This window comes from Lotus japonicus, chromosome 3, assembly GCF_012489685.1.
Source record: "Lotus japonicus ecotype B-129 chromosome 3, LjGifu_v1.2".
NCBI lineage: Eukaryota > Viridiplantae > Streptophyta > Magnoliopsida > Fabales > Fabaceae > Lotus > Lotus japonicus.
In genome coordinates this window covers 90,049,303-90,061,981 of record NC_080043.1, presented here as the reverse complement: position 1 = coordinate 90,061,981, position 12,679 = coordinate 90,049,303, and the positions used below count along the sequence as shown (strand labels likewise).

Sequence of the window (12,679 nt, the reverse complement as noted above, 5' to 3'; positions counted from 1 at the left end):
TAACATGTGGTTACTCTGAATTGATCATTTGCTGGGCATTGTTGTTGACTAACTTGGCATATAGACTTTGGTCCTTAAGTGGCAATGAGGTGGGTGTGGTCCCGCGTGATTGTCCCGTCTTTCGAGGCGTTATAAAGTGGCAATGAGGTGGGTGTGGTCCCGCGGGATTGTCCCATCTTTCGAGATGTTCTAAAGTGGCGATGAGGTGGGTGTGGTCTCACACGATTGTCCCGTCCGTAGTGGCGCTAAGTGGCGATGAGGTGGGTGTGGTCCCGTGTAACACCCCACTTTTCGTTATTAGGTTATTTATTATTTTATCTTAATTATTATTATGCTATATGGTATTTTGATAATTTATGCGATTTAATTAGATGAATTATGTGATTATAATTTAAATCTCATGTGATATCAATATCAATATATATTAGAAAAGAACAACTTCTAGCATGACGTGTCGCTCTCACAAGCCAAGTTAGTGACGTGTCGCTCCCAGATTAATTCTCACCTAATATTTTACATGTAAGTTCTTTCTCCTTGGGGGTCACTTGCCACATGTGCCCTGATTTTTCCTTACCTTATTTCTCCTTAATAAAAAAAAATACAATTTTAAATTTTAGATTTGATTAGGATTTAGGTTTTTTATTTCTTGATTTTATCTTAATTTATTTTTTATTTATTTTTAGAGTATTAATTAATTTTTATGGTATTTTTATTGAATTTTCGGATTTTTAATTAATTCCGGATTTTATGAGTTTTTATTGTGATTTGCTAGATTTTGATAGTTTTTATCTATATTTATTTAGTACATTTTTAAATTTTAGATTTGATTATGATTTATGTTGTTTATTTCTGAATTTTATCTTAATTTATATTATTATTTATTTTTAGAGTATTAATTAATTTTTATGGTATTTTTATTGAATTTTCGGATTTTTAATTAATTCTGGATTTTATGAGTTTTTATTGTGATTTACTAGATTTTGATAGTTTTTATCTATATTTATTTAGTACATTTTTAAATTTTAGATTTGATTAGGATTTATGTTGTTTATTTCATGATTTTATCTTAATATAAACTCTGTGATAAGTGATTTAAATCAATAATACATCCCATCACCAAAAACCATCTTAAAACCCTGCCTACCTCCACCATCTCCTCCATGGAATTCATCTCCTCCATGCAATTCTCATCCCATCTCTCCACTGAACGGAACCACCTCACAAAATCGTCTCATCTCTCCACGGAACCACTTTGCCATCGACTTGCAATCGCATCCCTCCGATTTGCTGCCTTGGACAGATTGGAAAGGTTGCAGATGGAGGTTTCAAATTATTTTCTTCCTTTGCTTGCATAATATGTTATGGTTTTTTTCAATTTTATTTTAGTTTACCTTTAACTTTCATTCACTCATGTTTGACTTCAAGGTCAATTTCGTTCATCACTTGCCATGCTAATTTCAAATTCTTTTCTTCAGGTTTTTTTTTATAGATATTCCACCAAAAGAGATTCTTTGGAAGCCATGGATGGTGAGTCCATTTTATATTCTATATGAAATTTTGCAATATTTTGATTTGTTTTTTATGTTTTCTGATTCTCATTTGTATGTGATTCTATTTTGTTCGTTTTTCTTAATTTGCATCTAAAATTTGTGTCCTATGTTATAGGAGGTGAAACTTTGATCTGTGTATGTTTTGATTAACCTAATCATTATCAGTGAAGTGGATTGATGGAGTGAAAGAATTGAGAGGAGAGAAAGGAGAAGTTGTAGATTTTTTTCCTTGCAACTTTTTACATCTATCTATCATCAATACATATATTAAAAGTCACTTTTCGAAGGCAATATTAGATTTTATAATTAATCATTGTTCTACTATGGTTCAATTAATCAAACTTTAGTGTGATTGGAAGTCTTGCTTGCATGAGTGTGTAATTATCACATTACGATTTAGTATCAGCATATGTTTTTGATTTGGTTATTGTACTTTCAACAACAGTGCTACATAAAGCAAAGAGTTGTTTTAACCGTTCAACAAATATAATGAGTCTAAAATTTCTAGGGGGGTTTTCTTCCATTCATCTTCTTTAGTAGCATGTGATTAGTTTCCCCTTACAAATAGATCTGATTGGTTATGGAAACCACTAGAAGGTCATAGCCAAAAAGTGGCTTCAATTCATTCTTTGGCTTTCATATCTGTCTGCAAATTTGATTGCTATCTTTGCACTATCATAGCTAGATTGATGTTGCACATATTGCTATTATGTTTGGTGGTCTTTAGTCTATCCTACTCTAACATGTCTATCAATCTCACTTCATGAGTTCTTGATTTTCTGTTACTTAGAATGCAGATACAGCTGGAAGCTGCTGATTTGGAAGCAAGTTTCATTTGAATTAGCATGAGTTCATATTAACTCATGTTAAAGTTGGACAACATTCCGGAATAGCACCTAGGATTGCTGCTGATTTGGAAGCAAGTTTCATTTGATTTTTTAATTAGAAATAAATATTTTAATGATTTAAATTCAAAATGTGATACCTTCTTACTTTATGAAGTGCTTTTTTATGCCAAAGAACAGACTCTGATTGCAGTGAAAACAAAATTTGCATATGATGTTAGGTACTGTGTGGAATTTGTGAGTGTGTTTGTGAATAATTTATAAGAAAAGCGGTGGTGATAGTGAGGTAGAGAAATATGAGAGAGATTTTGATGTAAATGGAGATTTTTCTTTCTTACGAGATTTGACTTTTAATCCTTATCCGCACCATTCGAAATTTCCATTATTAATACTATTATTTTCGACACTTATGTCACTGACAAATAATAATGAGGTTCTGATGTAATGTATATTCTTTGTAATGGAGAATTAAGTAGTTGTTTTTAAGAGTCTTTTATATATAATTCAGATGTAAACAATATGCACTCAACTATCACTTGAGCACTAGAGCAAGTAAAGGGAGCATACTACGACTGCTTTACTATTCTGAATTTTTTTATCGCAGAAATGCTCCGGTAAGTAAAACAAGCTCAAAAGCAGAATAGCATGATGAAACTACTAGATATTATTAATGAACCAAACCTTTCAGTTCCAAACTGTCAAGACCTTCGCTAGAAATTTGTTCTAAAGTACGCCCATTAGTACTACTATAAGAGCAAAGCAACATGCTTCTTATATTGGGAGATAGACAAAAGCAGAGGTTGCCTTAGTAAGCTTTCTCACCTGGATCAACAGAAAAAGCAACTGAAACTCGATCGATGAAAGTTGGAATGGCAAGGTTTACTCTTAAAGTCTTCGGCAGGAGGAGGATACAAGAGATCGACCTTGAAGCAAGCAAGGTATGGTGGGTGTCATCATCTTCATCGATATTACCCACCAGATAGACTTGAGAAAAGACTTTCAGGCATCCTGAGAGTAAGGAGAAGCTGGATCTAAATGTATTAGAAAGAGCCTAAAAGCTTTTATATATAGGAAGAATATTTTACATGAAAATACTTCTACATAAAAATAAATGTTAATAAGATTTCATCGGAATTTTTTTTGTTACAAGAAAAACATAATATAATATAGTTTGATGTTAATTTTTTACTACATAATAATATAGTCCACTTTAATTTTTTTGTACAAATTATTATAGGAGTTAAATTCTCCTACGGGAAGAAATATATTTTAACAAGAAAGCACCTTCATTAAGTATTAATTAATTTATCAAATACAATAACAAATTTCGTGGTACATTCTTTTTTTTCTAAGATTAAAATGTGTTCTGAATGCTTTATTGGTGATTCTTCATATCTATAATTTGTGTTATTGTCTTTAGGCTCATGAAGAATGTGAAACGACTTCATGTTGATATGGGTCAAACTTGGTTTATTTTATTGTGTAAAAAATGAACTCGCATAATCACGTACATAAAGAATATTTTCTCTTTTTTTCATTGTAGATTAAATCAGCTATTGTTTATTAGCCATCATTAAACCACATCCCCTAATATGTTTTGCATAATTTGAGATTTGGTTAACCAATTTTTTTATTAGTTATTCAATTGTACGAAGTTCAATCTATGCAACAAGGGTTTTAATTTAAGACTTTTTATCCACTTTGCTCATCATTTCACACTCTTCTATTTCATCCGTTGTTTATTATATTTTTAATGATCAAGGTATTAATTAACCTATCAAATATAATAGATGTATTCCCCGTGCAACGCGCGGGTAAAAAACACTAGTAGAATAAGATTTAGATAAATAAGGTTGTTAGGTTTTTGAGTGAGTAGTTGAGAGTGGGGCCCATTGTAAGATTATTTAAGGGTTATGAGAGAATTAAAAAGAGAGAAATCAGAAAATTAGGATTAGAGAAGCAGCAGAACAGAGAAACACGTGAAAGGTGAAGGAGAGGAGAAAAGGTGGAGAAAACCTAGAATTTGATCTTCAAGAAGAAAAGGGTCAAGGAGGCTTTGTACCGGTGTCATAGAAGGTAAGAGTTTGAATTTACCTTGTATAATTTTAGTATAACAGAGTTTGAGTTTAACATGAAGGAACCCCCAACTTCTTTGAAAATTCAGAACTGAGAGACTGTGTTGAGTGTTAACATGTGGGAGCAAGATTGATTTTGAGCGAAATTGAGGTTCTGGGGAAAATTGGGTTCTGTTCTGTTCTGCCCGCAGATACCCTAACAGTCTGTGTTGTAGAGAGCATAACTCTCTCTACAGAATTCCAAATTGAGTGAAACCAATTTTGTATGAAAGCTAACTCATAGGGATATGTTGGGTAATATTTTCATAATTTTTCGATTGCTGGTTCAATACCAGAATCATTTGAAATTTCATTCTGTTTCTGCCCGCAGACACCCTATCAGCCTGTGTTGTAGAGAGCATAACTCTCTCTAAAGAATTCTGAATTGAGTGAAACTAATTTTGTATGAAAGCTAACTCATAGGTTTATATTGGGTAATATTTTCATAATTTTTGGATTGCTGGTTCAATACCAGAATTATCTGCAAGTTCACTCTGTTTCTGCTCGCAGACACCCTAACAGCCTGTGCTGTAGAGAGCATAACTCTCTCTACATAATTCCAAATTTGGTGAAACCAATTTTATATGAAAGCTAACGTATAAGGCTATGTTTGGTAAAATTTTCATAATTTTTGGACTGCTCATTTAGTACCAGGATTATATGCAACTTTGCTATGTTTCTGCTTATTTCTGGGATTGATTCTGAAACTGATTCTGGTAATTGATGTGAAACATTTGATGATTTTGTGTTGCTAGTATGTTGGTGGAATAGTGAATGAGTTGATAATTATATTGAAGTGTTATTTTGTGCAATTTTGGTGTGATTTCCGTTATGGAATTTGGTGAGAAAATATGTTATATATTTGGGGCAGGAGTGGTCTCAAATTGCATGTTTTAATTTATGAGTTTTTGCACGAAATACACTTCATTTAGTCAAGAGGCAACATGTCGGTTTTCATCGGAAAACTGAGGTTTGTCCCAGAACTGGCGTGTTTCTGGAAGTCTGGCGTGGACTTCATTGGTGGTTAACTGTCTGGAGTGGACGCGGTGATACCGCTAAGGTTAACAATTGGTACCACATGCATACATTAGAGTCTCACACACTAAGTTTCACGTTTTCAGTGGTTTTATGTGTTTGGTGATTTGTTGGTGAAATGTTTTGCTGTTGTGGTAAAGTCGAATTATTATTCTTCTTTAAGCTTATAATTTTCCGAAACATTAATAAGATTTGTGAAACTGTCTTGAGAGAAAATATTATAATCACTCAGATTTTAAAGAAAATGTAAAGAGTTTATAGAGTAGAATCTGAATTGTTTACTTGCTCTTTGTTGTGCTATATTTTATACAATGTAAGTTCTTACCCTTCTGTTGGAATGATGTTCTATGCGACATCGCTCAGGTACTGGAGGTAGAGATGTGGCTCATGAGGAGTAGCTTCGGAGAGTCTTAGCTTATGTTATTATTATTATTATTATTATTATTATTATTATTATTATTATTATTATAAAATGAGTGTCTTGCTCTGTAATGTAACACTGGGTAGATATTTTACGTTACTTTTACACTTCTGTTGAGAGGATTTTATAACCACTCCTTATGGAAGTTTTTGAATAATTTTCTAAATTATGACGATGTCGTACTGTTGATGGCCGAAGTGCTTATGAAATTCAGTTCTGAGTATGATGAATTTTGTTGGAATATCATGGAAGATGAACCTATTTAAATAAGTGATTTTATGCATCTTAGGATTATCTGGCTGGTTTAGAAATTTTATTGGCAGAAATAATTCATTCTTTGGAAAGCATATGAACTTATAAATTTTCAAACACAATCAGTGTTAATTTTAATGAGTTTTCGTGAAGAAGTGTAATACTCCCTTGATATGTTTTTAAACTCTGATAAACGTTTTTAAATAAAACAATGGGAAAAAGGGGGTGTTACATCCCGCGTGATTGTCCCGTCTTGTGAGACGTTTTTGATCGATCCATTTTGGTAGCAGCATATAGTTGCATTATAGGGAACTAACACCTGACCCTATGTTGTTGGATTTTAGTTATTAGTTTATTGATATCTGATTTGATGTTATATTGTTGAGGTTATTATTATATGAGTTAGAGGCAGTTTGGATGAGCTTCTTTATAAGCTCTTATAGAAAAAGAGCTTTTTGTAGAAGCTCTAAATGAAAAAGCTCCTCTTAAATAAGCTATTTAGCGTTTGGATGCACACATACATAAGTGCTTATTCAAGTAGAAAGTGGCGTTTGGATACATTTGTATAAGCACTTTTATTTTATAAAATTACGAAAAAGGTCATGATTTTAATATTAATAGATTCAAATATTTAAATACTAAAAAATTTATCATTAAACTATTTATTAGTAAAATTATTTAAGTTATTTTATAAATAAATATTATATTTGTAGCTTTTAATGAAATATTTTTGGCAAAAAATATTTGAACAATGTTTTTTTAAAATAACATTGAAATGTTTTATTTATTTGTGTTAGAAATTTTCAAAAAATTAAATGTGTGTGTACACTAAGCATCTCTACTAAAAAAAAAATGCCATAATATCATAATGTTAACAATGCTCTAACAATAACGTCAAACCATATCAAGTATCAAATAGTTAATACAAATCATAATTCGTAGTCTTGAATATAATCATACCACCTTACAAATAAAAAGACATATCTACTAAAGTATCATAGATAACTAGGAAAAAAGCTAAACTCGTGTTGGAAACATATTTTTGATGTGTTCCCTAATTTGCTCCATTTGCAAGGAACTTTGAAAATCAGGTTCCTCCCATGTAACAGTACTTGGGCCAGCTTCATTTTCTCCTCCTCCATCTTCATTTTCATAATTTGCATCAAATTCTTCATCACTTCTATCATTTCTTCTAATAAAGTTATGCAAAGCCATACAAGCCGTAATGATTTTGTTTTGTGTCTTCAAATCATAAGAAGGCATACTACCTAGTATCTTCCATTTTGCTTTGCAACAACCAAATGATCGTTCAATCACATTGCGAAGACTAGAATGATAATAATTGAACACCTCAACTCTCCCTGTTATTCTAGGTCCATTTCTGAATTGCGGAAGATGATACCTATTTTTTTTGTATGGCCCTAGAAAACCCATAAAAGTAGGGTATCCCGCATCAACAAGATAATATTTACCTAAACAATAAAATATTATCGCATGTTAATACATAAGTGTAACAATATTATATAATTATAAGTTTTAAATATTACGTACCATGAGGAGGATGGGGAAAATGCAATGATGGTCTACGCAGAGCCTCCATAAAAATCTTAGCATCATGTGCAGAACCCTCACACATACCTTGATTTTGGCCTCCCACCATTCATCACTAGCAGCTACTGTTCTCTTAGTTGCATCCCAACCAAGACCTGATTCTATTGCATTAAGCTTTGTCCATAATGCCCAATCTACTTTCAAATGATCCCACTTATTTTTAAATTTTTTATAATCATATGCTAACTTTGTGGCATTGTTGAACTTGGCTTGTATATTTGCCCATCCAGTTCTTGTAAAGTGAGTGTGAGGTCTATTCCCAGCACGTACCTCTTCAACGCACACTTTCAAAAAAATTCCAAGATTCTTATCACTCCAATCTGCTCTCTTTCGTTTCACATGAACTTGAGACATTTCAACAAGCTTTAAGAAACAGTATATAAGTGAATGGTAAGCACATCATTCAATTCAATTAATATTGCAAGTTAACTAACTATCTTTCTTAAACAGCAACCGTTTCAACTTGTCCATGAAATGAAATGCTACCAGAGAACACAGTACATAGATGATGATGCCATTGATAATTGAGAAAAAAGAAAAAAGAAAAAAAAAAGTAGAAAACAGAATCAAACCTAGAAGCAAAAGAAGCTAAAAATCAAACCTACCATTGATAAGTGGGTGTAACATACCAAAGTGAGTGTGAACAAGCAATGCTTTCACATACCTTCTTGTAGAAACTTGGTATTGTAGAAGCTTCAGCACTTTTCTTCTGCTTTTCCTTAAAAATGTCAAGCAAAATTCTCTTTGTTTCAAGCTCTGCAAATTAAAGTAGAAAATCAAAATGGGGTGTTGTCAAGTTCTGCAAATTACAATTCCACCATGCAATGAAGCATTCAACTTTGAAAGAATCACCCAATTCAATTTTCTTTAGCTTTAATCCTTTGCTTCAATTTTGTTTTGTTGGTCTTTATAGTGTTAAAATTCTTCAAATTGTCACACTTTGATTAGTGTTTACCATATCATTGTTCCTCAAAGTTAAACAGTCATCACACGTAGTCTTATCACTTGTTAACCACTAAGCTTAAAATGATCAGAAGATGACATTAACAAAGTCTCAAAGCATATATATAGCACCATGATCACTAGCCATAAGTTAATCATAACAAATCTACTACAGGGAAACAGAACAAAGAAATAAGAAATAAAATCTAACATAACTACATAAGACACATACAGATCCATGTAATTATAAATATTTTGATTTGATTAGGCTCCATGCCTAATCAGATTTCAGTGTGGTGATTTCAATTTCAATCACAATGTTGAACTGGAAATTTGGGGAACAAATTCACACAAAATGAAAATCACAAAAATCAGAACGCAACCAGATGAATTCGAAATTGGCAAAGAACAGAACCACCAACAGAAAGTGAATCTCTCAAAATTGATAACATAAGCAGGATCAATTATCAAACCCTAATCAGATTATAACATATAAATCCCTTATCCATCAAACCCTAATCGGATTGTAACCTATAAGAACTACAAAAATTAAACCACAAATTTGGGATAAATCAGAATTCAAGATAATGAAAATAGAGTCGCAATTTGATGAATTCGAAACAGACGAAGACGCACCTTGGTAGGAGAAATAGAGAGAAAAGGAACTGCACGATTAGGTTTTGATGAACTGATTCAATTCGAATGAGAATGTCGATGAGTTGAATCCAAAGAATGTCGATCGTGACGGCGGCGGAGGCCGTGACGGCGGCGGCGACGAGATTCAGTGGGGAACCATTTGTGTGCTAGGGTTTAGTGTTTCAGATGGAGAGAATTGAAATGTAGGACAAGGCTTGTCATTCTGATATTTTGCTAAGGGTAATTTTGTCAATAAAGTTTTAGGTAACAGCTTCCCGAAAAAGCAGAAAAAATAAGCTCCAGGACCCAGCTTTTCAAAAAGATCTTTAAGAAGCTTTTTAATAAGTTAAAATAAATTATCCAAACACCACTTTTTAATAAGCTCTAGCTTTTTTCTAGTGAAAAAGCTGTAATAAGAGCTTATTTATGGTATCCAAACGGCCTCTTAATCTATGTTAAGTTGTTGATATATGAGTTTAGTTATATTGCTGGTTTTGTTGATATCTGGATTAACTTAAGTTGCTAGTTTATTTACCATGCTAGGTAATTAAATTTGAATAGCATGATTTTTCCTCCTTTATATGTGGTAGTTGCATGGAGTTAACCCTTTCTATTTGCTACTTGTTATTTGGGCGCTTAACGCTATTAGGCGATGAAGAGCCTTCTGGCGATGCTTAGCCAGGCTGAGATGGAGGAGGGATAGTAACCGGCGGAGCAAGGATGGAAGAAGCTGTATAGTTTTCCTCTTAGAAGTTTATGCTTGAGTCTTCTTCGTTATCGGAAAACTCTGTTACTAAAACCCTGTTTTCGCCACTGTTTAAGTGTGCATACTTATTTTGGAAACTTGCTTATGCTATTGTAAGACACTATTATTATATGTCGGGAACGGGTTGTTTAATTAAGACTATGTTATGTATTAAACTGTGTTTAGTTGTTTTGAAAAGAAAAAAATTATCGTGTTTTCTTAGGATTACGAAATAGTCCTTAGACTTTGTTAGGTTACTAATGTGACTCCTCAGTTGAGAAACCAGGGTGTTACACTTAGCCCCGTTCATCTTCGGCGCAAGAGCGCTCGATCAGTGAGCTATTACGCACTCTTTCAAGGGTGGCTGCTTCTAGGCAAACCTCCTAGCTGTATCTACACCCCTACCTCCTTTATCACTAAGCGGTCATTTAGGGGCCTTAGCTGGTGATCTGGGTTGTTTCCCTCTCGACGATGAAGCTTATCCCTCATCGTCTCACTGGCCGACCTTGACCCTTATTATTTTCAGGTCATATCTAGTATTCAGAGTTTGCCTCGATTTGGTACCGCTCTCGCGGCCCGCACCGAAACCGTGCTTTACCCCTAGATGTCCGGTCAACTGCTGCGCCTCAACGCATTTCGGGGAGAACCAGCTAGCTCTAGGTTCGAGTGGCATTTCACCCCTAACCACAACTCATCCGCTGATTCTTCAACATCAGTCGGTTCGGACCTCCACTTAGTTTCACCCAAGCTTCATCTTGGTCATGGATAGATCACCCAGGTTCGGGTTCATAAGCAGTGACAATTGCCCTATGAAGACTCGCTTTCGCTACGGCTCCGGTGGTTTCCCTTAACCAAGCCACTACCTATGATTCGTCGGCTCATTCTTCAACAGGCACGCGGTCAGAGCTCCGGGCTGGGCTCCTCCCACTGCTTGGGAGCTTACGGTTTCATGTTCTATTTCACTCCCCGATGGGGGTTCTTTTCACCCTTCCCTCACGGTACTACTTCACTATCGGTCACCCAGGAGTATTTAGCCTTGCAAGGTGGTCCTTGTTGATTCACACGGGATTCCACGTGCCCTATGCTACTCGGGTCAGAGCATAAGCTAGTGATGCTTTCGGCTATTGGACTTTCGCCATCTAGGGTGCAGCACTCCACCGCTTCGCCTAGCAGCACCACGCTTGTATAGCTCTCCCACAACCCCGTTTTCACGGTTTAGGCTGCTCCCATTTCGCTCACCGCTACTACGGGAATCGCTTTTGCTTTCTTTTCCTCTGGCTACTAAGATGTTTCAGTTCGCCAGGTTGTCTCTTGCCTGCCCATGGATTCAGCAGTAGTTCGAAAGGTTGACCTATTCAGGAATATCCGGATCTATGCTTATTTTCAACTCCCCGAAGCATTTCGTCGCTTATTACGCCCCTCCTCGTCTCTGGGTGCCTAGGTATCCACCATAAGCTTTTCCTCGTTTGAACCTCGCCCTTAACTTGAAGGCTATGCCATCCTAAGGTGCTGCTAGATGGAAGAAGGATCTTATCAACGTCCATGAATGATAAATTCTAATAGTATAGATCAAACTGCCGAATCGGAAAAATTGGGTGCTATCATATAGCTTTGGATCGGCTAAGTTCACGAGTTGGAGATAAGCGGACTCGAACCGCTGACATCCGCCACAGGGTAAACCACCGCCTCTCAGGCCCCGACTGATTCTACCATAGAGGCCAACGATAGACAATAACCCGCCGAACAAAGCTTACAACTTTCATCGTACTGTGCTCTCCAAAGAGCAACTCTTCTTAAAATCTCAAAAGGTGCTGAGTTGGAATCCCATTCTAACTAAAGATTCTCGTGGTTCTGGAGAATCCAACTACAGGAGAACCGGGAACGGAGAGCTTTCCCCCTTTTCGCCCGACTCTTTGGTCTTAAGAATGCTGGTTTTAAGAATGAGTGATTGCCCTTCTCCGACCCTTACTGTCCAACCTGAGAGCGGATAGCTAATGCGTTCCGCTTTTTGAACAGGGTTCTATGGTCGGTCCGCGACCCCTGGATGCCGAAGCGTCCTTAGGGTAATCTCGTAGTTCCTACGGGGTGGAGACGATGGGGTCGGTCCATGGATTTTCGTTCCTTTTGCCGCGTTTCACTCAAAGGGTTGAAGGGAGATAGTGCATCAAGCTGTTCGCAAGGGCCAGCTTGATCCTCGTCCCCAGGATCCCGGATGAGGAAACCCTAGGAGAGCCACCGACTCCAACTATCGTCCATGTACGATCCATAATACTATATCTGACCAACTGCTCATCCTACCTCCTCTACGTTCTTGACAGCCCATCTTTGTCCTTTGTCTCAGTAGAGTCTTTCAGTGGCATGTTTCGGTCCTCTTTCCCATTACTTAGAAAAAGTATAAAGAAATATTTCCGGAGCAGAGAATGAAATTTACTCCTCTGGGAACAGGATTCTGGTAGGTAGGTACTATTTTTATACTTGAACTAAAATTTCGGAATATAATTTTTTTTTCATGAACTAAACTATTTTTT

At 35.5% G+C, this 12,679-nt stretch overlaps 1 protein-coding gene across 3 annotated transcripts; it reads right to left on the bottom strand.

The window, feature by feature from the left end:
• Positions 1–7,098: 7,098 nt before the first annotated feature.
• LOC130747204 (uncharacterized) lies at positions 7,099–9,842 on the bottom strand. 3 transcript variants are annotated; one of them, XM_057600064.1, is made up of 3 exons: positions 9,407–9,842; positions 7,769–8,584; positions 7,099–7,689 (listed from the first exon to the last, which is right to left on the bottom strand). In XM_057600064.1, the coding sequence occupies exons 2-3, from the start codon at positions 7,875–7,877 to the stop codon at positions 7,235–7,237; spliced, it is 564 nt and encodes a 187-aa protein (XP_057456047.1). In that variant the 5' UTR covers positions 7,878–8,584; positions 9,407–9,842; the 3' UTR covers positions 7,099–7,234. The 3 variants fall into 3 exon arrangements, with proteins under 3 accessions (XP_057456047.1, XP_057456048.1, XP_057456046.1); XM_057600065.1 differs by lacking the exon at positions 9,407–9,842 and having other exon boundaries at positions 7,769–8,191; positions 8,493–8,632; XM_057600063.1 differs by lacking the exon at positions 9,407–9,842 and having other exon boundaries at positions 7,769–8,632.
• Positions 9,843–12,679: the final 2,837 nt, after the last annotated feature.

What these genes read in the sequence shown, in the direction of transcription:
- LOC130747204 (XM_057600064.1), bottom strand. Translation starts at nt 7,877, where the DNA reads ATGGTGGGAGGCCAAAATCAAGGTATGTGTGAGGGTTCTGCACATGAT. An exon ending in TTTTCCCCATCCTCCTCATG is followed by an intron (nt 7,690 to 7,768) that starts GTACGTAATATT and finishes TTTATTGTTTAG; the next exon opens with GTAAATATTATCTTGTTGAT.